This window comes from Trichosurus vulpecula, chromosome 8 (assembly GCF_011100635.1).
Source record: "Trichosurus vulpecula isolate mTriVul1 chromosome 8, mTriVul1.pri, whole genome shotgun sequence".
Lineage (NCBI taxonomy): Eukaryota > Metazoa > Chordata > Mammalia > Diprotodontia > Phalangeridae > Trichosurus > Trichosurus vulpecula.
In genome coordinates, this window is record NC_050580.1 from 162755754 (window position 1) to 162778637 (window position 22884).

Below are 22884 nucleotides of genomic sequence, written 5' to 3' on the forward strand. Positions count from 1 at the left end.
CTGCTTGACTGGATTACCATTGGAGTTGCAATCTTTGTAAATAGAATACGGAGCATTTCCAATTCTCTCTGACAGTCACAAGATGTTTCCTTTGTGGCACCATCTGTTTTTATACAGTGATCTAAGCACTTTAATTCTCTCAAATTCAGGACATATTTACACCTAGCCTATACTTTTGATTAATTCAGTAAAGGTATCTGGATCTTCTGAGATTAATTGGGTAAGGGATAGAGCTTTTACCCTAACACATATAACCAGAATTGTCTCATCTTTCATGATGACCTCAGCCCATACATTGGTTGACTTCCCCTTCAGACATGGTTATGGCCAAATGAAGGTCCTTCCACTTTTAAAGATACTTTTCATATTTAGGTTACATATCCATTTGGAAAGTATTATGTGGAATAAAATGCTGCTCTGTCAAAACTGCTTACCAGTTTTTCCAGAACTTTAGTCTTTCTTCCAAGTAATTTATGCTTTTGTGATTATCAAACATGGGGGCTAAGATTCTTACTTAGGTCATGTGTTCTATGGGTCTACTTTTCTGTTTTTCAACCAGTAGCAAGTAATTCTTATGATTACTGATTTATAATAATAGTTTGAGGTCTCAATGTGTACTATTTCTTTTTCAATTCTGTACATTTTGTTTTCTCAAGGTGAATTTTATTTTGTCTGACTCTACAAAGTACACCCTCAGTAGACTGATGTAATTCTAAATTTTTCAAATTAACTTAGGTACCTTCATCAGTTATATTATTACAGTCCAACCATGATCAATTAAAATTCTACCCATTATTTGGCTTCGTTTCTATAAAGTGTTTTATAATTGTATTTGTCTTGAGTGTCTTGATAGATTGATTACCAGATATTTTATATATTTTGTTGGCTTTTGGGGATGGTATCTCATATATCCTGGTTTTGTTATTTCTGTATAGAAATTTATGGATTTCCTTTATATCTCACCTTCCTTATTCTTGAACCTATTATATTTTTTGCTTAGCGTTGTCCTTACATTATTACCAATAAATAAATATTTGTGACTGATTTTCTTTAAAAGCGGTCTTGCTGGGTGACGTGTTTCAAATTGGAGTTCTTCATGAGTTCATGATTTCATTAGATTTCCCCCAGGTAACCTGCAATTCTGGAGGAGTAGTTAACTCTGTAAACGTCACCTGTAGCCCAGGGGTCTCCAAAGGCTCTGGCCTCACATGAACTGTGTTCAATCTGGGGGAGCCTAACTGCAGAGGCTTCAAATTCTTCTGTTTCTAACCCTACTCCAGAATCAACCACCAAAAAATCCTCTAAAACAAGCTTAGTTATGACTTATGTTTAGATCTCTCTAAGTCCCATCACACAAAAATATTCAATGGACAATTAGGGGTATAGGGTTTTTAAAAAACTTTTATTTCACCGAACACAGAAAATGCATGTGAAGCAAAGGAGTCATAGGCACAGACACAAGAAACATAAAACATTAAAAAATAGAAATGTAAAATGCTCAAAGAGATGAAATTATACTCCCGTAGATGGTAGATATACTTTACAGCAAACAAACTTACCCCATTCTCCACAAACCTTCACCATCCAAGGAACTTAAAGCACGATTACAGAATATGGGCAAGGTCCAGTTCTCATCACCCTTTATGGCAGGGCTTTAGTCCTTTAACTACAGGATGCTCCTATTGGTGGGCCTCTTCTCTGGAAAGGGTGCCATTATGGAAATATTTCTCTGGTACCTGTCACTCAACTCATTAATTCTAGAATTCAAACTCATGAACTTGAGGCTGTGTATGAAACTGTCAAACCTGTTGCTTGTCAGGAAATCTACTTTCTCTAGATTGCTGCCTGGGGAATTAAAAATCCTCTACAAGGGAGACTGGCATTCAGGGATCTTCCCTCTTATGCTGAATGCAGCAAACACACCTGTCTCTCACTGCCATGTTCTTCTGCTACAAGTTGACACTGCTCAGGGGGAGGTGGGAAGGAGAGAGGAGAAGAAATTCCTTCCTCCACTATATTCTGGTCTGGAACTCCAAGGAGAGAAATTGCATGAAAAGGGCACTTATGGGTGGACCAGTCTACAGTTCTCTCTTGAGAGACCCACAGGAGAGGCAATTCCTGTAAAAAAGTCTATTCTCCTGCACCTTAGACAACCATCAAGAGGCAGTCCCAGCTACTGGGAACCAATCTGTGGAATTCACTGTGTCTTCTCACTAAGGGGCAATGGTCCAAGTCTGGCTCCATGGAAGATACCTCCCTTCTGACAAAGGCCTCTGCTCTGTGATCTCATCAAGTTAACTAGTAGCACTCATTAGACTGAGAGAAGTTCTCTCCATTGCATAAACGTGAGAAATTTGTATTTTTATTGAGATGTTAAAATAAGTTAGAAATTCAAATAAGTGCCGTAATTCACAGATGGACTAGCTTGAGGTTCATTGATAAACTTCTTTGTAACTTACTTGTAACTATTATAATTTAAAAATCAAGGTGTTGAAAGAAAATGATCACTAGTACCTTTAAGAACTGAAAGTATCAAAATGAGCTAATGTGCTTATAATATCTCTGCATGTCTGAGCAATAACACAATCCTTAAAGTATATTTTATGTAGTGATAAATCTTTTCTGTGCTATGTAAATTTTGTATAAAATAATCTAATAACTAACAAAATCTAAGGGAACTTTAGAATTCTCTATCAGAAACTATCATTTTTCGCATGTGAATTATGTAGCTTTTACATAATCCACCCATAAAATCCACTGGATTATTGAAAATATTTTAATATTCAAACTCACAAATAAAGTCAAATACTTCCAATTTATCAGGCACACAGAATTTCCTTGTAGGGAGGATTTGGGGGAGGGAGGAAGTATTTGGGATCTATTAAGTTTATTTATTTCCCCATTCAAGTGCCTTCATAAATTCCTCTTCAGTGAAAGACAGCATCTTAGCAGCTTCAATATGCATCTGTTAAATAAATATTGTTTAATTTAGTAGCAATTAGGAATGAGTAGATCACAGAGTAATTTGAAATATGTTCAATATAAAAATAAACTATAAATAACATCAAAGAAAGCAATTTTTGAATTATGCTTTTAAAAATAACAACTAGGGGGGTGGAGCCAAGATGGCAGCTGGAAAGCAGGGACTAGCATGAGTTCCCCTCCGAGTCCCTCCAAAAACCTATAAAAATGGCTCTGAACCAATTCTAGAACTGCAGAACCCACAAAACAGCAGAGGGAAGCAGGGCTCCAGCCCAGGACAGCCTGGATGGTCTCTGGGTGAGGTCTATCCCACTCGGAGCTGGGAGCGGAGCAGAGCCCAGCATGGGCGGCGTGGATCAACCAGACCAGAAGCTGGGCAGAGCGTACCCTAGGGCCCTGAATCAGTGAGCTGTAGCAGTTACCAGACTTCTCAACCCACAAACACCAAAGACAGCGGAGAAGGTTAGTGGGAAAAGCTGTGGGAGTGGAAGGAGTTTGCAGTTCGGCCACTGCCCCCGGGGCAGCGGAGGTGGGGCAGCTACAGCTGCAGTTGCTTCAGACCACAGGCCCACGTGGTGGGAGGAATTAAGTGGCGGATCAGAGCAGGAGTGCACAGCCTGCTGAAGATCTAAGCCCAGTCTGGGCTGGGGGTTCTTGGGGAAGGAGGAGTGCTGGTGTGGCAGAGCCGGCACATCCCCCCCCAACGTGGAAGATAGAACTCTTTAGTCTACAAGCAGTCATAACCCGCTGAAAAACTCAAGGGTCAAGTGAGTTGGTTGGGAGTATGGCCAGGCAGTGAAAACACACCCAGACTCAGTCTCAGACTTTGGATTCTTTCTTTGGTGACAAAGAAGACCAAAACATACAGCCTAAAGAACTCAACAAAGTGCAAGGGCCTACACCAAAAGCCTCCAAGAAAAACATGAACTGGTCCCAGGCCATGGAAGAGCTCAAAAAGGATTTGGAAAAGCAAGTTAGAGAAGTAGAAGAAAAATTGGGATGAGAAATGAGAAGGATGCAAGAAAACCATGAAAAACAAGTCAATGACTTGCTAAAGGAGACCCAAAAAAATACTGAAAAATACACTGAAGAAAACAACACCTTAAAAAATAGACTAACTCAAATGGCAAAAGAGCTCCAAAAAGCCAATGAGGAGAAGAATGCCTTGAAAGGCAGAATTAGCCAAATGGTAAAGGAGGTCCAACAGACCACTGAAGAAAATACTACCTTAAAAATTAGACTGGAGCAAGTGGAAGCTAGTGACTTTATGAGAAATCAAGATACTATAAAACAGAACCAAAGGAATGAAAAAATGGAAGACAATGTCAAATATCTCATTGGAAAAACCACTGACCTGGAAAATAGATCCAGAAGAGATAATTTAAAAATTACTGGACTACCTGAAAGCCATGATCAAAACAAGAGCCTAGATATCATCTTTCAAGAAATTATCAAGGAGAACTGCCCTGATATTCTAGAGCCACAGGGCAAAGTAGAAATTGAAATAATCCACCGATCGCCTCCTCAAATAGATCCCAAAAAGAAACATCCTAGGAATATTGTCGCCAAATTCCAGAGCAACCTAGATCAAGGAGAAAATACTGCAAGCAGCCAGAAAGAAACAATTTGAGTATTGTGGAAACACAATCAGAATAACCCAAGATCTGGCAGCTTCTACATTAAGAGATCGAAGGGCTTGGAATATGATATTCTGGAGGTCAATGGAGCTAGGATTAAAACCTAGAATCACCTACCCAGCAAAACTGAGTATCATGCTCCAAGGCAAAATATGGATTTTCAATAAAACAGAGGACTTTCAAGCTTTCTCAGTGAAAAGACCAGAGCTGAACAGAAAATTTGACTTTCATGCACAAGAATCAAGAGAAGCATGAAAAGGTAAACAAGAAAGAGGAATCATAAGGGACTTCCTAAAGTTGAACTGTTTTGTTTATATTCCTACATGGAAAGATGATGTGTATAATTCATGAGACCTCAGTATTAGGGTGGCTGAAGGGAATACACACACACACACACATATACACATATATATATACATACATATATATATATATGTATATATATATATATATACACATATATAGACAGAGGGCACAGGGTGAGTTGAATATGAAGGGATGATATCTAAAAAAATAAAATCAAATTAAGGGATGAGAGAGGAATATATTGAGAGAGGGAGAAAGGGAGAGATAGAATGGGGTAAATTATCTCACATAAAAATGGCAAGAAAAAGCAGTTCTGTAGGAAGGGAAGAGGGGGCAGGTGAGGGGGAATGAGTCAATCTTGCTCTCATCGAATCTGAGCTGAGGAAGGAATAACATACACACTCAGCTAATGCATCTTACCCCACAGGAAAACAGGAGGAAGAAGAAAAAAAGGGGGGGATGACAGAAGGGAGGGCAGATAGGGGAGGAGGTAATCTAAAGCAAACATTTTTGAAAAGGGACGGGGTCAAGGGAGAAAACTGAACAAAGGGGGATAGGATAGGAAGGAGCAAAATATAGTTAGTCTTTCACAACATGAGTATTGTGGAAGGGTTTTACATAATGATACACATGTGGCCTATGTTGAATTGCTTGCCTTCTCAGGGAGGGTGGGTGGGGAGGGGAGTTTTAAAAACATGTTCAAAAAAAAGTTGTTTTTGCATGCAACTGGGAAATAAGATATATAGGCAATGGGGCATAGAAATATATCTTGCCCTACAAGAAATTAAGGGAAAAGGGGATGGGGGGTAGTGTGGTGACAGGAGGGCTGACTGGAGAATGGGGCAATCAGAATATATGCCATCTTGGAGTGGGGGGGAGGGCAGAAATGGGGAGAAAATTTGTAATTCAAACTGTTGTGAAAATCAATGCTGAAAACTAAAAATATTAAATAAATAAACCAGAAAAACAAAACAAAACAAAAAACCCTTTCCCCATATATAGTGAAAAGGTAAATTTTAGCCCAAACCCCTTGTAAATGATCATATCTTTCAAATGAATGAAGTGTAAATTAAAGGAGGTAATAGAAAAGCCTGTTCAAACTCACTAACAAGTTGCCTTCCCAAAGTTCTATTGCATAGGCCTAGGAATGCCCTTTGCCATAGAAGCAGTGCTGTTCTTTGGACTCCATGCACTCCTTCCTGTAGGCCATTCTGTCAGGCCTGCCATCCACTCCCTTTTCAGGACCTGTTCAAATTCTTTCTTTCCTTAGTTGCCTCCTCAACCCTGAAGCCTTCCCCGATCAGAATCTGAGCTGAAAGTACTCTCTCCTTATTCCAATTTTCCCAGAACATACTGGGTCTTCATTTTTCCCTTTTCCCTCTCACACACCTCCTTGTCCCATATGTATTTGTGCACATGACAAATCTTCCCAGCAGAGAGTACTGAGGGCAGACTATTGTTTCTCAACTTTATATCCCTAGTGCATAGCACAGCGCCTCACATGTGACAAGTGTCTGACAAAAGATTCTTTCCTGCTTTTTTCATCCAAGTCTATGATTTCATCAGTTTATAGAAATTCTCTTCCACTTATGAGTAGCAAGTCATCTCTATCTTCTGTTTTAGAGAGGTGCTTGGGACAACGAGACTTTAAGTGATGTGCCCACAGTCACCCAGCTGCTCTGTCAGGGACAGAGATTAGAAATGAGGCGGTCTTGACTCCGGGGATGGCCTTCTCTCCACTAGGCTGTGCATATGGTGTTTTTAAGTTGCAGAGTGTCCATGCTACATTTTCTATGCTCATCTTCTATAACATCTGGCTCAATTTTATGCATATATCAAGGTACTCAGAGGCAATGGTGACCCAGTGGAGAGTGTGGGGCATGCAGTCAGCATGACCTCCAGCCTCATACACTTACTAGCTGTGTGGTCCTAAGCAAGCATTTTGCCTCCGCTTGCCTCAGTTTCCTCAACCTTAAAATAGGGATAATAATAGTATCTACTTTGCAAGGTGGTCATGAGGATCAAACAAAATATTTGTGAAAGAGCTAAGCACAGAGCCTGGTACATCACAGATTCTATATAAATGCTTATTCCCTCCCTCTCTAATCAAACGTGATGATGATGACAAAATCTGGTATGTGAAAATTACATTAAGAGAAATATAATCAAGTATCTAAAAGGCAAAAAAATTCTTCAGTGATAAAGAAAATGTTCTTAAAAGCATTGTTATGTTATCTATGATTAATTTTCAGAATAAGCTTACCTTTTGTCTTTTTAAAATATCAATTAATTTAAGCTGTTTTTTGAAACCTGTCATCAGCTCTCCTTTCTGTTTTTCTAGCTTCTTGTTTTCTGTTTTTAATTCTTCAATTTTCTTTTGTTCTTCATTTTCTAAGTCCTATAACAGAGCAGAAAAAATTAGTTCCATGACTTACTGATTTCAGTGGAAGGAAACAAGCATTTATTAAGTTTCTACTATGTGCCAGGCATTCTGCTAAGGGCTTTACAAATCACATTTGATCCTTATAACAACGTTGGAAGGTAGGTGCTATGATTATCCCCACTTTACAGTTAAGGAAACTGAGGCCAACAAGTTAAGTGACTTGTCCAGGGTCACATGGCTAGAAGTTTCTGAGGCCACACTTTGAACTCAAGTCTTCCTGACTGGGCCCAACACTCTGTGCATCGCACATAGCTATTCCATACTTGACAAAATATTTGAACAAAAAAATTGAAAGACTGCCACTATATCTGAACCAAAAAGTAGAAGTTTTGAAACAGTCCACTTGATTTTTAAGAATGTGATTTTCTTCTTTTTGATTTTTATATTTTAGATAAGGATTTCATCCCAAGAAATTATCTCTTCCTGAGCAATATAACAAGAATCATAGAATCAAGAGACCTGGAAGTGATCTAAATAGGCCCCTAACCTAGCTTAAGGTAGAATTTCAACAAAATGATCAAATATCTATAGATATTAGTAGACTGCTCCAACATTACAAAACCTTTCTAAACTAAATCTTCAAACTAGAGTTATTAAACTGAGGCACATGGGTAGATTTCAGGGGATTCACGAACTTGGATGGGGAAAGAAATTACATTTTTATTTTCACTAGCCTCAACTAACATTTAGCATTTCCTTTAATCATTTAAAGACATTACTCTGAGAAGAGGTTTATTGGCTTCACTAGACAGCTAAAAGGGTCCATGACTCAAAAAAGGTTAAGAACCCCATATCTAAACTCAATGTGTTTTATAAGATGGTATGCTGCCACTTCTGATCTTACTTAAGATAAAGTTTGTCCATAGTCTTTATCATCTTCATTTATCTGATAAATTATGGGTCAGCTGTCTGAGGACCAGACTAAATTCACAGGAGCTCAGCACCACGCTGCCTACAAGTTAATGAATTTTTTAGTCATAATTACTCTGTAAACTCATCTACTGAGGCACAAGAGGATTACAACCTGCCCTCGTAGGAAGCATCCTCACCGAGAATAACAGATCCCTGAAGCATTCAATTGTATCTGACGACAGTGGCGCAGCCTCAGCACTCTTTTCACGAGTACATAACTTCCTAATTCTCACAGGTACTTTCCCCAGTCTGTCAGTTTTTTTCCTCTAACACATGTAACCACAAACCATTTAAACTATATACTTAATTTAAATAGCCCTTTCTAATCTAGGTGAGAAATATGGCACACAGAATTAACTGAAAACTTAATATATAAATCTAGTTATAATAGACATAAATAAGCATTTCTCCAGCAAAAAGCAATTTTAAATATCCAAGAAATTTAATTCTTGTTTAAAAGGACTTCTTCATGTTAGCCATAATAAACTGAAGGGTTTTTTCACTCATTTGTTCCATCAAGTCACGTCTTAACTATATGTAGAAAACCAGACCCTATTACATGGTAATTTGAAAGTAGATAACCAAAATCCATATATTAATAATAGTATATATATGTATGTGTATATATATGTATATATATATGTATGTGTGTGTGTATATATATATATAGAAATATGTATGTGTGTGTGTGTGTGTGTATATATATATATATGTGTATATATATATATAAAAACCAATCCCAACATGAAGAATTTTAATAAACAAGGTACCCTATCCTTGGCAAACAAAATGATATCCTTGTTTGAGTATGTGATTTAAGCTGTTTTCATAGTATTGGTTGTTGTGAACTGAACTCAATCCTTTGTTATGTGTATTTATTTGAAAGATATTTGATAAGAGATAGGGGCGTGGCCATGGAATTGGGAAATGTCTTATCCAGGAACCAAACTCTCAATCTAACTGGATTAGATATACATATAAATATACTCAGCGATCAATTTTTAAGATATTTTAAAGAGGAGAAGACTGCAAACCACTAGAAATATTGTTACCGAAGTCAAGCAACTGAGAAAACATCAATATTTCTATTTCTGTTGAAGGCAACAACATCTTTCCAACCTTTCAGGTTTGTGACTCTGGGAGTCGTCCTTGACTCTTCATTCTTCATCTGCTTCCCCCATTTCCAACCAATTTTCAAGTTGCTTCTGTCTCCACATCTGTCTCATCACAAAGCCACCACTCGTTATCAAAATCCCAGCCTACTGAGATAGCCTCCTAACTGGTCCTCCACTAGCCATTCCCTTCTCCAATCCATCTTTCACAAAACTGCCAAGCTGATATTCACAAACTCTGTTTTCTATGAATATTTTTAGATTCTTTAATAGATGGAAGCACGGAGGTAATTTTGTTCAATAATTTTCTGAGTATCAACATCAAGTAAGGCATAAAATAGGAGGCCTGCTTGCCCAGAGTGCTTGCCAGTATAACGAAAGATATTCTATGCAATTTCTCATGAAAGAAGGTTTCCTTCTAGATAGTGAAGTTTTATTTGAACTTATCAACTGCTCTTGCCTGCACGTGGCATAATGCTGATTGTATCAAGAACATTTCCAGTCTTCCTCAGTGAGACAGATTCATGGCTACTCAAAAGAGATTGGCTTAGTAATCCACACAGGAAAAACTAAGAGGAGGGGGCATACTTATTGTCTCGATTATGACTTAGACTTAGACATTCTGTTCTGGGCCCCTCTTCTCCGTCTATACTGATTCATTTGGTGATCTCAACAGCTCCCGTGGTTCTAGTTACCATCTCTATGAAAGCTGATATCCTGCCCCAACCTCTCTGCTGACCTCCAATCCCACATCTCCAAATGCCCTTCAGACATCTCAAACTGGATGTCAGGTAGACATATTAAACTCAACATGTCCAAAACTAAATTCATTATTCTTCCCCCCAAACCTTCCCTATTTGACTCACACTCTACCCGCCTACTTTTTCCTATTACTATCGAGGACAGCTCCATCCTCCAGTCCCTCTGGCATGTAACCGAGGAGCCATCCCTGACACCTCACCGTCTCTCATCCCACATACCTAACTTTTGGCTGAGTCCTATTGGTCTCTCCTTTATAACAGCTCTCAAATATGTCCCTTTCTCTCCTCTGACACTGCCACCACTCTGGTGAAGGGTCTCATTGCTTCATCCCTGGATTACTACAGTAATGGATGTACCTGCCTCAAGTACCTTCCCACTCCAATTCATCCTCCATTCAGCCACCAAAGTGATTTTACGAAAGTGAAGGTCTGACCATGCCACAGCCCTTCCCCCCTCACCACCCACCTGCCATCTCAATTCCAGTGGCTCCCTATCACTTCCAGGTTCAAAATACAAAATCCACTGTTTGGCATTCAAAACCCAATAACCTAGCCCAGGTGTGGGGAACCTGTGGCCTCAAGGCCACACATGGCCCTCTAGGTCCTCAAGTACAGCCCTTTGACTGAATCCAAACTTCACAGAACAAATCCCCTTAATAAAAGGATTTGTTGGACTGAGTCAAAAGACTGCACCGGAGGACCTAGAAGGCCACATGTGGCCTTGAGGCCACAGGTTCCCCAGTCGACCTAGCCCCATCCTACTTTTCCAGTCTTCTTACACATTAGTTTCTACCACATACTCTTCAAACCAGTGACACTGACCACGGGCTGTTCCACAAACATGACATTCCATCTCTTGGCTGTGGAAATTTTCTCTAACTGAGCCCCATAACTAGAATGCTCTCCTTCCTCATGTCCACCTACTGACTTCCCTGGCTTTCTTTAAATTCCAACTAAAACCACATCTTCTACAGGAAGCCTTTCCCAACTCCTCTTAATTCTAGTGCCTTCCCTCTCTTTAATTATGTCCCATTTCTCCTGTAAATCATTTGTCTGTACATATTTGATTGCTTGTTGTCTCCTCTATTAGACTGCAAGCTCCTTGAGAGCTTTTTTGCCTCTTTTTGTAACCTCAACTTAGCACAGTGCCTGGTGCATAGCAGGCACTTAATGTTTATTGAGTGACTGATTAGATGGCTGGACCATCAACTAAGTTAGTCTGTCAGTACACATAGACAAACAATGAATGGTTGTCCAAATAGTGTACCCCAAGTGCAGTAAGATAAACTATACTTGAAAAATTGTGCAATACTTGCACCCTCTATTTTTCTTTTATTACTACTTTTATTTATACTATTTATTTACTCATTACTATTACTGTTAGCATTTCTAACACTGTTGAAACTAAATAATACTGGAGAGAATGGGCACCCCTGCTTGACCCTAATGCTTCTGGGGGGAAAAACCAGAGACATCTGTATTGAGAACTTCCAAGTTTTCTTTTTGTGAACAGCAGAATGGAGCAGACTATTCTTTGAATAAAGAAACAAAATTGAAAACCAAAAGGCTATTGACCTGAAAAAAACTAAGTTATATTCTTCAAAGAAAAAAACAAACTACTAATCAATTCCAAAAGTGGACAGGAAAACCGAATTACCGAAATAAAAATGAGAAGGGGAAACTAATAACAAATTGAGAGAAAATCAAGACAATTATTAGGAACTGCATATTCTATTATATACCAACAATAATGAAAATCATAAAAAGATGATTATTTCAAAAAATATAAAATTCCTAGATTAACACAATACAGAAAATAAAGAATCTAAACAACCTAATTTTTAAGAAATAAAGCAAGCTATAGATGAACTCTTAAGGAAAAGATACTGATTCAAATAGATTTACAAGTGAATTATAGTAAACATTTAAAAGAACATGTAACTCTAATCTAAAAAGTCAGAGAAATTAAGAAAAAAGGCACTATATGCAATACCCTCTCTGAGACAAATATGGTTCTCCTGCCCAATTTGGGGAGAGAGAGCAGAGAAAGAAAACTACAGGTCAATATATAATGAATAGCATTAAATAGTATGAAAATTTTTTGAAACAGTAAATGAAATATTAGCAAAGAGGCTAGAGCAGTATTTTTGTAAAATTACTCACTACGGTAACACACTTTGGTGGCAGGGAGTAATAGTTTGGGATCATTGAAAGCACTGCACAATTTCCCAAATGGAATCCAGGCTGCTCTCCTGCTCCTATCCAATTCTGGTTCCTTATTCATCTTTAGAACCTGCCTAACATATATATATATATATACATATATATATATATATATATATGTGTGTGTGTGTGTGTGTGTGTGTGTGTGTGTGTGTGTGTGTGTATGTATGTATGTATATGCATGTATATATATACATACATATATGTATATGTGTGTGTGTATATACATATATATTTCTAAATATATTAGTGGTTTGGTCATCTAACTACATTTCTTTATCTAGTATTTATTGGATAACATATTTAGAGGCCATCCAGTCCAACCCTCTCATTTTACAAAAAAGAAAACAAGTGAAACGACCTGTCCAAAGTCACATAGGTAGTAACTGGCAGAGCCAGGGCTTGAACCCAGGTCTTCTGGGTCCAAAATCTTAAAGCTCTTTCCTCCACACCACGAGAAATGTCATCTACCTGTTTTTCCCATGAGGACTGTTAAATTGATCATTTTGGGGTAGTTATGGCTTTCACCAAGAAAGCCCTGTAGTGCTCTGGGGTGGATGTGATTGGCATACTGTCACTTACAAACAAGAGAGCCTCACCACTTATGTAAATAATCCTTCTTCTATTTGAACTTTGGGTAAGACATTTCCATGACAATGGCAAACACTCTTGGTGCACATGTCACCCTCTTTTATGCCTCATTTGATAACGATAATCAGAAGCCTTGTTCAACAAAATTACCTTGGTTGTTGTACTTGTCAAGAAATCTCATATGATTTTAACACGTGGGCAACATCCAATTGGAAGGAGGCTTTCAGGGGTGCCTTTTGTTCTACTGACTGAATCTATTATACTGAAGGACTTTGTATTCTCTACTCCTTTCCTCTTTGTGAAGATATTATCAATTACATTTTTTTTTGTAATTCTTTGTGGTGCCTGCTACATCCAACATCTTTTGACTCTCTTCTTGAAGAAAGCTTTCTTCTTATATGAGTGACACTTCCCAGTACTCTACAGATGCTTGGCCTCTTTCATTACTTAATCCCAGACTATATTTTCCAATATATTTTTCATCATCCTTCCTTTTGCACTGAAGTCAACAAGTAAGTCTCAAAATATATGTTGATATGGTGTGGTGAATCTCATTTTTTTTGTTGAATTTTTCTATTTCTAATTATTCCATAGATTTTGATGCATAAAATGCAGTTATCTTGCTGATAATCTTTTATGCTCATTTTCATCATGAGTACTTCAAGATGAGAGGTCCTCTTAAAGTATATAAAACAATACTGTGCAGACCTTATATTTATTTTTTAATTTACTTTTTTTATGTACCGGTTTACCCCAAAGTAGAATGTAAGCTCTTTGAGGGCAGGATCTGTTTTGTTTTCATCTTTGTATTTTCACTGCCTAGCACAATGCCTGGCATATAGCAGATGTTTAATAAATGCCTGAATGAATTTTGAATGCTGAATAAAGTCTCCTAATGTCATACTAATTAGATTCTATAACATAGAAATTAATTCCCTACCTATAGATATCACATTTTCCCAATTATAGACTAATGACCATACTGGGTTTTAAAACCAGCAATTTATTATTGGCTTAAATTAGCTTGTTGCTGGTCCACCATGACTCTCAAGTCTTTTTTTTCCTATGGTTGCCCACATATCATTTCCCACTAATTAGCCATAACTGCTGTACAAACTCATCTACAAACAAAAGGATTACAATCTTCCTTTGTAAAGAGCATACACACTGACAAAATAACAGATCCTCAAAGCATTTGATTGTATCTGACAGTTAAGAAGTCCAATTGTTTTTGGTATCCAAATATATATGTAGGTATGGCCTGAGCCATTGATCAAAGATGGCTTTTGAGAATGAGAAAAGCCTGAGAAAAGACAACATGTAAAATGTCATCGTGGAGTTCTGCTATTTACAAATATCTACTTTTTCATAATTAAGTATATATTTGCTCCCTATTAAATATATCTCAGGAACATAATGTTGGACAATTTATCAAGGTCATTTTCAATTTTAGTTCTATTTTTCAAGATGTTACTAATTATGACCAATTCTCTGTCAACTGCAAATACAATCAAAATACTCCAGGTTCCATCAGCTATGTCATTGGCAGAATATTAAATTGGAGGACAGATGTAGCAGACTCCAGGGTTTTCTCTTCAGCTTGACATAGAGATATAGGTCTTTATTTAGGGAATACAACCTGCTGAACTACTGGGCAGCCACCACACTGTGATATAATTCAAGATATGTAGTTATAGTTTTTCTTTCATATTTGGAAGTATACATGGATTGCATCAATGTGGATACTTCCTCCACCAGTGCAGGTAATTCTTAGCCAAGTTTTCTCATAAATCTATTTAGCATAAAGCTATTTAACATACCAGTGGCTTTCCTCTTTCCCAATGCCCAATAACCTATTTAGGTTGTTGTCTGTCTGCTGTCTTTCTTGCTATGCCAGTACACCAATTTTTCTGTTTACAAACTGCCTTCAGATGTTTCTTTTGCCACTTCTTACGCATGTTATTGGTAACATGCCTCAACACAGTTTATACTTACATCATATGTCTTCACTGACCTTTGTATTATCTATCATTTTAATTGTAGTTAGATTATTGCTTTTTAAACAATGAATACATTTGTTATGTAGAATACAGAGCATTTTTCTTTAAATTTAAAATTTCTAAGAATGTTTTGCTGTCTATTCTGCATAAAAGATAAAGATGCTAATGAAGGTGATTATCACCAAAACTATTACATTTTTACCATACCTTGTTACTCTGCTTTAATTTACTTAACTCCAGTTTATACTTTTCTACATCTTCAAGAGCTCTATTCAAGCGAACTTCTATGGCACTTTGACTAGATGAAGCCTGTTTTTGTAGTTTCTTTCTGTTGTCTAATTCCTATAGGATAAACCAATAAAAGGACAGAATATTAATAACAAACATAACATATAGTATGTTCTTTTGATTATCTGACTCATATTTCACCATTCCCTTTTCTTGTCCATTTTTTTTCATCCTTTACCTTAGGAAAAAAGTAGCTAGCTTTGTATACAAAAGCCCCAGGCAATAAAGGAGTAAAGAAAATTGGTACATAAACATGGCTAAGGAAATCTATATTAAGATATGTGAATATACAATAAAATAACCTTTACATAACATTTTGTTGAGACAACTTGTGTCTTTTAGTATATAAATACTTTTAAATATTTACACAATGTTATATACATTGTCATCTGTGCCTTCTAAAAGCAGCTGTTTTTTAGTCCTTTGAGGAAGCTATTAAAACTACAAATTAGACACAAACCAAAATTTCAGAATAAAACACACACAAAACGTCCCCAGAAAACCACAGAGGCAAGAGGCATTGTGTGAAGTGTGTTGTTTGTAAAGATCCCAGGAAATAGAGTGCTTTCTCCATTAACACAGTGGGGAAATCCCAATTCTAAATGGAAAACACCAACCTATACGGCAATTTCCCAAACATTGTGTCTGAACTTGGAATTCATAATTGACTGCTTAGTATTGGTGTCAATAAATATTTCCACTCAAGCTATTATGGCCCTCAAAAAGTGCTAATATGGCATGCACCTAGATGGGTCTCATTCTCCTGGACTTTAGTCAGGGAATAAAGGACACAGAGAAAGAACAAAAAGGTTAGAATGATACCTCTTGACGGTTTGCCTCTATTTATTTTAGAGTGATTTTGTTTTTTTGGGGACGGTTCTGTTTTGGTTTAAATGACTTATGTAATACATTTTAGGGTGGAGTTTGATAGGTTTGATAGATTTTTTGATAGATCCTGATGAATTAGAGGAATTTGACTATATTATTCAGATTTGGTTTGTTAATTTTTTTGCTAAAGACTAGTTCTTTAAGCTTTTGCTTCTGATGAATCCAAATGGCAGTATCCCATTTGTTTACTTTGCTTTTATACTTATATTTTCCATGAAAAAAATACTGTAAATTGTAAGTAGTTAGTACATAACTGTATGATATGCTGATCTGTGACTCTTGGCAATGTCAATCTAGGATGAACAGAGAAAAAAATAAAGTTTTATTCTACTGTAAAAAAAGAATGACACCTCTTTGTTACTGGTAGGAGTTGTAGAGGTTAAAGTAATTCAGATAAATACCAGTGAGGTGCTCTCAGAATTGAACCTTCTCCTTGTAATAAAGAAAAATAAAATACAATTGATAAAATGACAAAGCATGACCCTGAATGCAACTTTCTGCCTATGTGTTTTCCCACCTTCCTGCTGAGAGGAAGGAAAGATTTTTAATATCTTTTCTATAGAGACATTACTGGTTTCTCAATTACCTGGAGTATATAGCTTTCCTTAATTATCTTTTCATTTATATTACCCAAAGTCATGCATATTGTTCTTCTGGATGTTACAGAGGGGTCACAGAACCAAAGTGTTTTTCCAGTAATTCTCTGGACCTTAGAACACTCAAAATTAGAATGGTTATTATAAAGTACAGGGTAACAAAAAGAGCATTTGACATGAACGCAGAGGACCTGAGTTCAAATCTTCAGGTACTTCAAGTGTTTGGCTTCAGTTTTCTCATCTGCAAATTGAGAGGCTTGGACCAAATCATAATAGGTGTAAAAAATCATATAATCACAAATTTTTAGATTTGGAAGGAACCTCAATGGTGATCTATAATAACATACCCCAAAAGTGGTCATTTAGTCTCTGCTGAAGGCCTTCAAAGATGATGGACCTCCCGAGTCAGTCCATTCCACTTTTGGATAGCTCTAACTGTAGGCATCAAGACTACATTTGCCTTTTTGCAACTTCGACCTTTTCTTCATAAGTTATGTCTTCTAGGCTTGGAATAGGCCTAATCTTCTTCCACATGTCAGCCCTTCAAATAACATGTTCCCCTTGAGCCTTCTTTTCTTCAAGATAAACATTCCCAGGTCCTTCAACTAACTGTCATATACAGTGGGCTCAGGGCCCTTCACCATCTTGGATGCTGTACTTTAGGTGCTCTCCAACTTAATGTCCTCCTTAAAATATGGCACCCAGAACTAAACACAATACTCCAGAAGTGGTCTCCCCAATGCAGAGTATAATGGGACTGTATCACCAGCTTGTTCCTCAAAATTATGCCTCTCTTAATGCTGTCCAAGATCACATTAGCTTTTTTGGCTGCAGATTCATACTGACCTTACAGAACCCCCAGATGTTTACCAAACAAACTTATCTAACTATGCTTAGCCGGGACTATACTTGTGAAGTTGATTTTTATCCCTTTAAATATATCTCCTGTTTTTTAAATAATATTTTATTTTGCTCCAATTACACATAAAAGCAAATTTTAAAATTCATTGCGTTTTTTTTAAAGTTTTCAGTTCCAAATTCTATTCCTTTCTCCCTTTCCTCCCCCCTCCCTGAGGCAGTAAGCAATCTGATATGAGTTATATATGTGTAATGAAGTAAAATATTCCCATATTTGTCATTTTGTGGAAGAAAACAAGAAAGAAGGAAGGAAGGAAGGAACAAGAAAGGAAATAAGGGAGGAAAGAAGTGAAGGAGGGAGAGAGAAAGGGAAAAAATAGTATGCTTTGAGTATGCTTTGGTTTGTATTCAGATACCATCAGTTCTTTCTCTGGAGGCAGATAGAATTTTTCATCACGAGTCCTTTGGAATTGTCTTGCTGAGAATAGCTAAGTCATTCACAGTTGATCATTGTACAATATTACTGTTACTATGTACAATGTTCTCCTGGTTCTGCTCCCTTCACTTTGCATCAGTTCATGTAAGTCTTTCCAAGTTTTTCTGAAATAATTCTGCTTATCATTTTTTGTAGCACAATAATATGCCATTATAATAATATATCACAAAAATTCATCCTATTAAGAGACATCCAAAATTTTCAATCAATGAATAAACATTTACTATGTGCCAGTAAACTCGCTATGTTCTGAGGATACAAAAATGTTAAAGTACTTGTCCTCAAAGAGCTTACATTCTATTTCATACAAACAACCTACATACATATGTAAGTAGATACAATATATGTGTATATGCATTCACATATACATATGTACATATGTGCATGTATATTAAGGACAGGGTTATTTCAGTGGGGAAGCACTGACAGCCAGAGGACCAGGAAAGGCCTCGTGTAAGAGGAGTAGCTTGAGCCGAGCTTTGAGAAGTCAGGAATTCCAAGAAGCAGAAGAGGAAAGGGAATGAATTTCCAGCCTGTGGGACAGCTTGTATTGAGGAGGGAAGGTAGGAGATGGAATGTAAGGTTTGAGGAACCACAAGAAAGCCAATCTGACTGGACCTGGAAAGGTACGCTGGAGCATGGCTGTGAAGTAATTTAAATGTCAACTAGAGAGGTCTGTATGTGTGACAGTGAGCCAAAGGAGTTTAGTTAGCAGGGGAGTGACATGGTCAAACTCATATCATACAAATGTCACTTTGGCAGCTGTATGGAGAATGGATCGGAGAATGAAGATGGTAAAGACAGAGAGACCAGTTAGGAGACTGTTGAAATGGTCCATTTATGCGAGGTGATGAGGCTCTGAACTATGGTGGTGACTGTGTGAGTGCAGAGAGAAGGGGACAGATATTAGTGAGGTTGCAAAGGAAAAACTGAAAGGACTTGGCAAATGAGTAGATATGTTGAATAGGAGAGTGAGGAGGCAAGAGTGATTACTGAGGTTTCACATCTGGGTAACTGAGAGGATGGTGGTACCCCAGACAGAAAGAGGGACATTCAGAAGAGGATTTGATCTTAAAGGACAGTTAATGAGTTCTGTTTCAGAAATGTTGACTTTTAGATGCCTACAGGATATCTCGTTTGCAATGCACAATAAGCAGCTGGTGATGAGGAGTTAGCACTCAGCAGAGAAACTAGAATTATATATATATAGATCTGCGAGTCATTTGTAAAGATAACTGAACCCATGGGAGCCGGTATGGTCACCAGGAGAGAGAATTGCATAAAGAGATCCTATGCTATTTGGAGACTGAGATCTGGACATTCTACTTATTATATTCCTCCAATGTCTATATGATTGTACCTCCAAATTTCCTTATACTGTAGCAAATGCATCAAAATTGTCTGAGCTATACTGAAATGGAAAAAATAGGGAAAAGAATAACAATACTACTGAGAGAGAGAGAGAGAGAGAGAGAGAGACATAGACAGAGACAGAGAGAGAAGACGAGTAGTAGTAGTAGTAGTTGTATGAGATACCTGATGAGAAAGGGATCACTTCCAGGTGGGGGAAAGGGTAGAATGAATGAAGCATTTCAATAAATGGAGATGCTGGGATCCAGAAATGACATGTACAAATGCCTAGAGTACAGGTGAGGAACCTGGGGCCTCGAGGCCACATGTGGCCCTTTGAATTCAAACTTCACAGAACAAATGGATTCAGTCCAAGGGCCTAGAGGGCCACATGTGGCCTCCTGGCTCCAGGTTTCCCAACCCTGGCCAAGAGGCTGGAGAAGGAAGGACGACACTGGAGAACAGCAAACAATTCAGGATGGCTGGGAGATAAGATTGTACGAAAAGGAATATTGTGAGAAAAGTAGATTAGAGGCAAAATGTGGAAGACCTTGAATGCAGGCTAAGGACTTTGTATTTCATTCATTTGGTAGCAGATAGTCATTGAAGATTTTTGATTAAGGGAATAATATAATCAGAATTATGCTTCAGAAAGTTGATTTTGATAGCAATGTAAATAGGTGACTGTGACTATGGAGAAGGAGATAGATATGAGACATTTCAAAGAAGAAATCAATAGAGACTGTCAACTAACCGAATACACTGGGAAAGAAAGAAGGAAGAATTAAAGATGAGCCTAAGGTTTTGAGCTTGGGTCACTGTGAGAATGGCAGCGCCATTAACAGAAACTTTGAAGAAGACAGATGATTATGGGTTCAGTTTTGAACATTTTTTTTGGTGGAATGGCATGGAAGTAAAAAGTAGCAACAAAACATTCACCCATAAACATGGGGCATCATCTCCCTAAAATAAACACAGGAAAAATAGCGGGCACATAGAGATAAAAACACATAGAGAGGCACACACATAGGGACACAATTGGTTAGGGGGTACACATGGAGGAATATACATATGAAAAACATATGTGGTCAAAGGACATCCGTGGACAGTGCACACACATAGAAGGGCAAGTCACATATACAATACTACAGAGCTACTAATATCTTTTCTTTTTTCTTTTTTTAAACATTTATTTATTTTTAGTTTTCAACATTCACTTCCATAAGATTTTGAGTTCTAAATTTTCTCCCCCTCTCCCTCCTCCTCCTTCTCTCCCCAAGACGGCATGCAATGTGATATAGGCTCTCCATACACATTCATGTTAAACATATTTTCACATTAGTCATGTTGAACATGTTTTTAATGTATCAGTGGGATATATCCAGAGGAAATGTCTCAAAGGCAGCTAAAAATGCAGGATTAGAACTTACAGAAGTATTAGAGATTTGAGAGTCATAATAATATGGTAATGTCAGTCTCTATATAGTGTTATATAGTGTTTCAAAGTTTATAATATATATTTATATACACTCATAAGGAAAATATCATAAATATATACGTGCACATATATATTTATACATTCATTTTACAAATAAGGAAACAGAGGTTCAAAGAGGTTAAGGGACTTGCCCAGGAGCATAAAAGCTAGTTAAGGGTTTGAGGTGGGATTTGAACCCAGGTCTTCTTGACTTCAAATCTACAAGTACGCTTTGCTACTTCCCATATCTACAGAGAAGTAGTAAGTGAAGCCAGGGGAGTAAGCAACATCTCCAAGGAAGAAAGTGCAGAGAGAAGAGTAAAGGGAGGAAGACATGGCCTTGGGGGAAGCCTACAATTAGGGCCATTTACTTTCTTTTATCACTGCATTCCAAGTGGTTTCCCTGTGTCAATACTGGACCAATCAAGACCACTTCCTTTACTCAGGGACCTTCAGGGCCACACCCACCCTTACCATATTCCTCTCCTGATTAACTGTTTTCTTCCCCTGAGGTCCATTATACCTTATCACTGTGAGCCCTAAGCTAATGAAGTTGAATAGAAGAGTTACATTCTACAAGGGTAGGTAATCAAAAGCTGGCTTGTATTCTTCAGTATAAATTTTCTCCTGGCTGTATTACTGTTTTATTTGAAAACTAATCTTTCTGGTTCTGAGTAATTAAAAGAAAAAAACACATGCTGTTCTGTATGTGGTCCCAAACAAATCAAACTGTGTATGTATACCATCTGCTATCACCAGCCTCCTTCACAGCTTTGTGGGTGGTAGCTACACTAAGCACAAACCTAATTTATTTGACTGCTCAAACTAAAAAGACAACTATTCCCTACTGGCTATAAAGTCCACAGTTCCTTCTGTCTCATTTCAGCTCCTTTCTACAGTAATACATAAGCTTTTTCCCTCTGCTCTGACATTTTGCTAATGACTTTATAACCCTCACTTAAACTTTACTTCCAAAGATCCATGATTTCATAATTATCATTGTTAACATTTAAACAGCACTTTAAGTTTTGCAAACTGTCTTACGTGTATTATTTAATTTGACCCTCATAACAGCCCTGTTAGGTAGATGCTAGAAATATCATTATCCCATCTTACAGATGTGGAAACTGAGGCTTAGATTAAGTGATTTTCCCATATAGGCAAACAGGTTACATCAGAAGTAGAAAGTGAACGTCCTGCTTTATCTTCTCAAGTTACAACTCTTTCCATGACACCCAAAAGAGAAGATTTGAAATGATAAATATAATGAGTCCCAGTAGTCCCAAAACTTTTAGAGCTGCTCTTTTTGCCTGTGCTCTTTATACAAAAGAGAATTATCTCATATCCTCAAGGTATTTGTAGCAACCCGAAAGAGGAGCAGCAATACAGTGCACATAACTTTGCAAGACTGATTTAATAGTGTGATTTGTTATGCTTTCAGCATGGGCATTATGAAAGTACCCCGGGTACTTGATTTAGAGGTTCCATATTTCCCCTAATGTTTGGAATCTAAATATATGCTTCCCCAAAGGTTCTAAGAGGCACCAATAACTCAGTATCATACTTAGATCGATAAAGTGGGGAGGAAATGTTAAATAAGGAAGTAAATTTTATTTCTCACTCAGGTTTGGACCTACATTGCCTGCTATTTGGTTGTAAACATGGGATGCAAAGATTACATAATAATTATATCAATGGCCAGAGGTTTTGAAAACTACAATGGGCTAGGGCAGTAGTGTCAAACAAATAAAAACTGGGGCCAATAAACTGTACTTAAAGATCCTTGCAGGCACGTATTGACTTAGGAAATCATATATTAACATTATCTATATTTCATTATATTTTTAAAATTTTGTTAATTATTTTCCAATTACATTTTAATCTGGTTCAGGCTGAACCTGGGAATATTACAGACTGCATATATTCCATAGGCTCCATGTTTGATACTTCTGGGCTAGGCATTC

At 37.4% G+C, this 22884-nt stretch overlaps 1 protein-coding gene across 1 annotated transcript in view; it reads right to left on the reverse strand.

The window, feature by feature from the left end:
• Positions 1–2887: 2887 nt before the first annotated feature.
• TEX9 (testis expressed 9) overlaps positions 2888–22884 on the reverse strand; it is a 53844-nt gene continuing 33847 nt past the window's right edge. Inside the window, exons 10-12 of the mRNA XM_036736855.1 lie at positions 15175–15309; positions 7189–7323; positions 2888–2965 (exon numbers count right to left, since the gene is read on the reverse strand). Of these exons, the coding sequence (XP_036592750.1) occupies positions 2888–2965; positions 7189–7323; positions 15175–15309 (348 nt within the window). The remainder of the gene's footprint in view (positions 2966–7188; positions 7324–15174; positions 15310–22884) is intronic.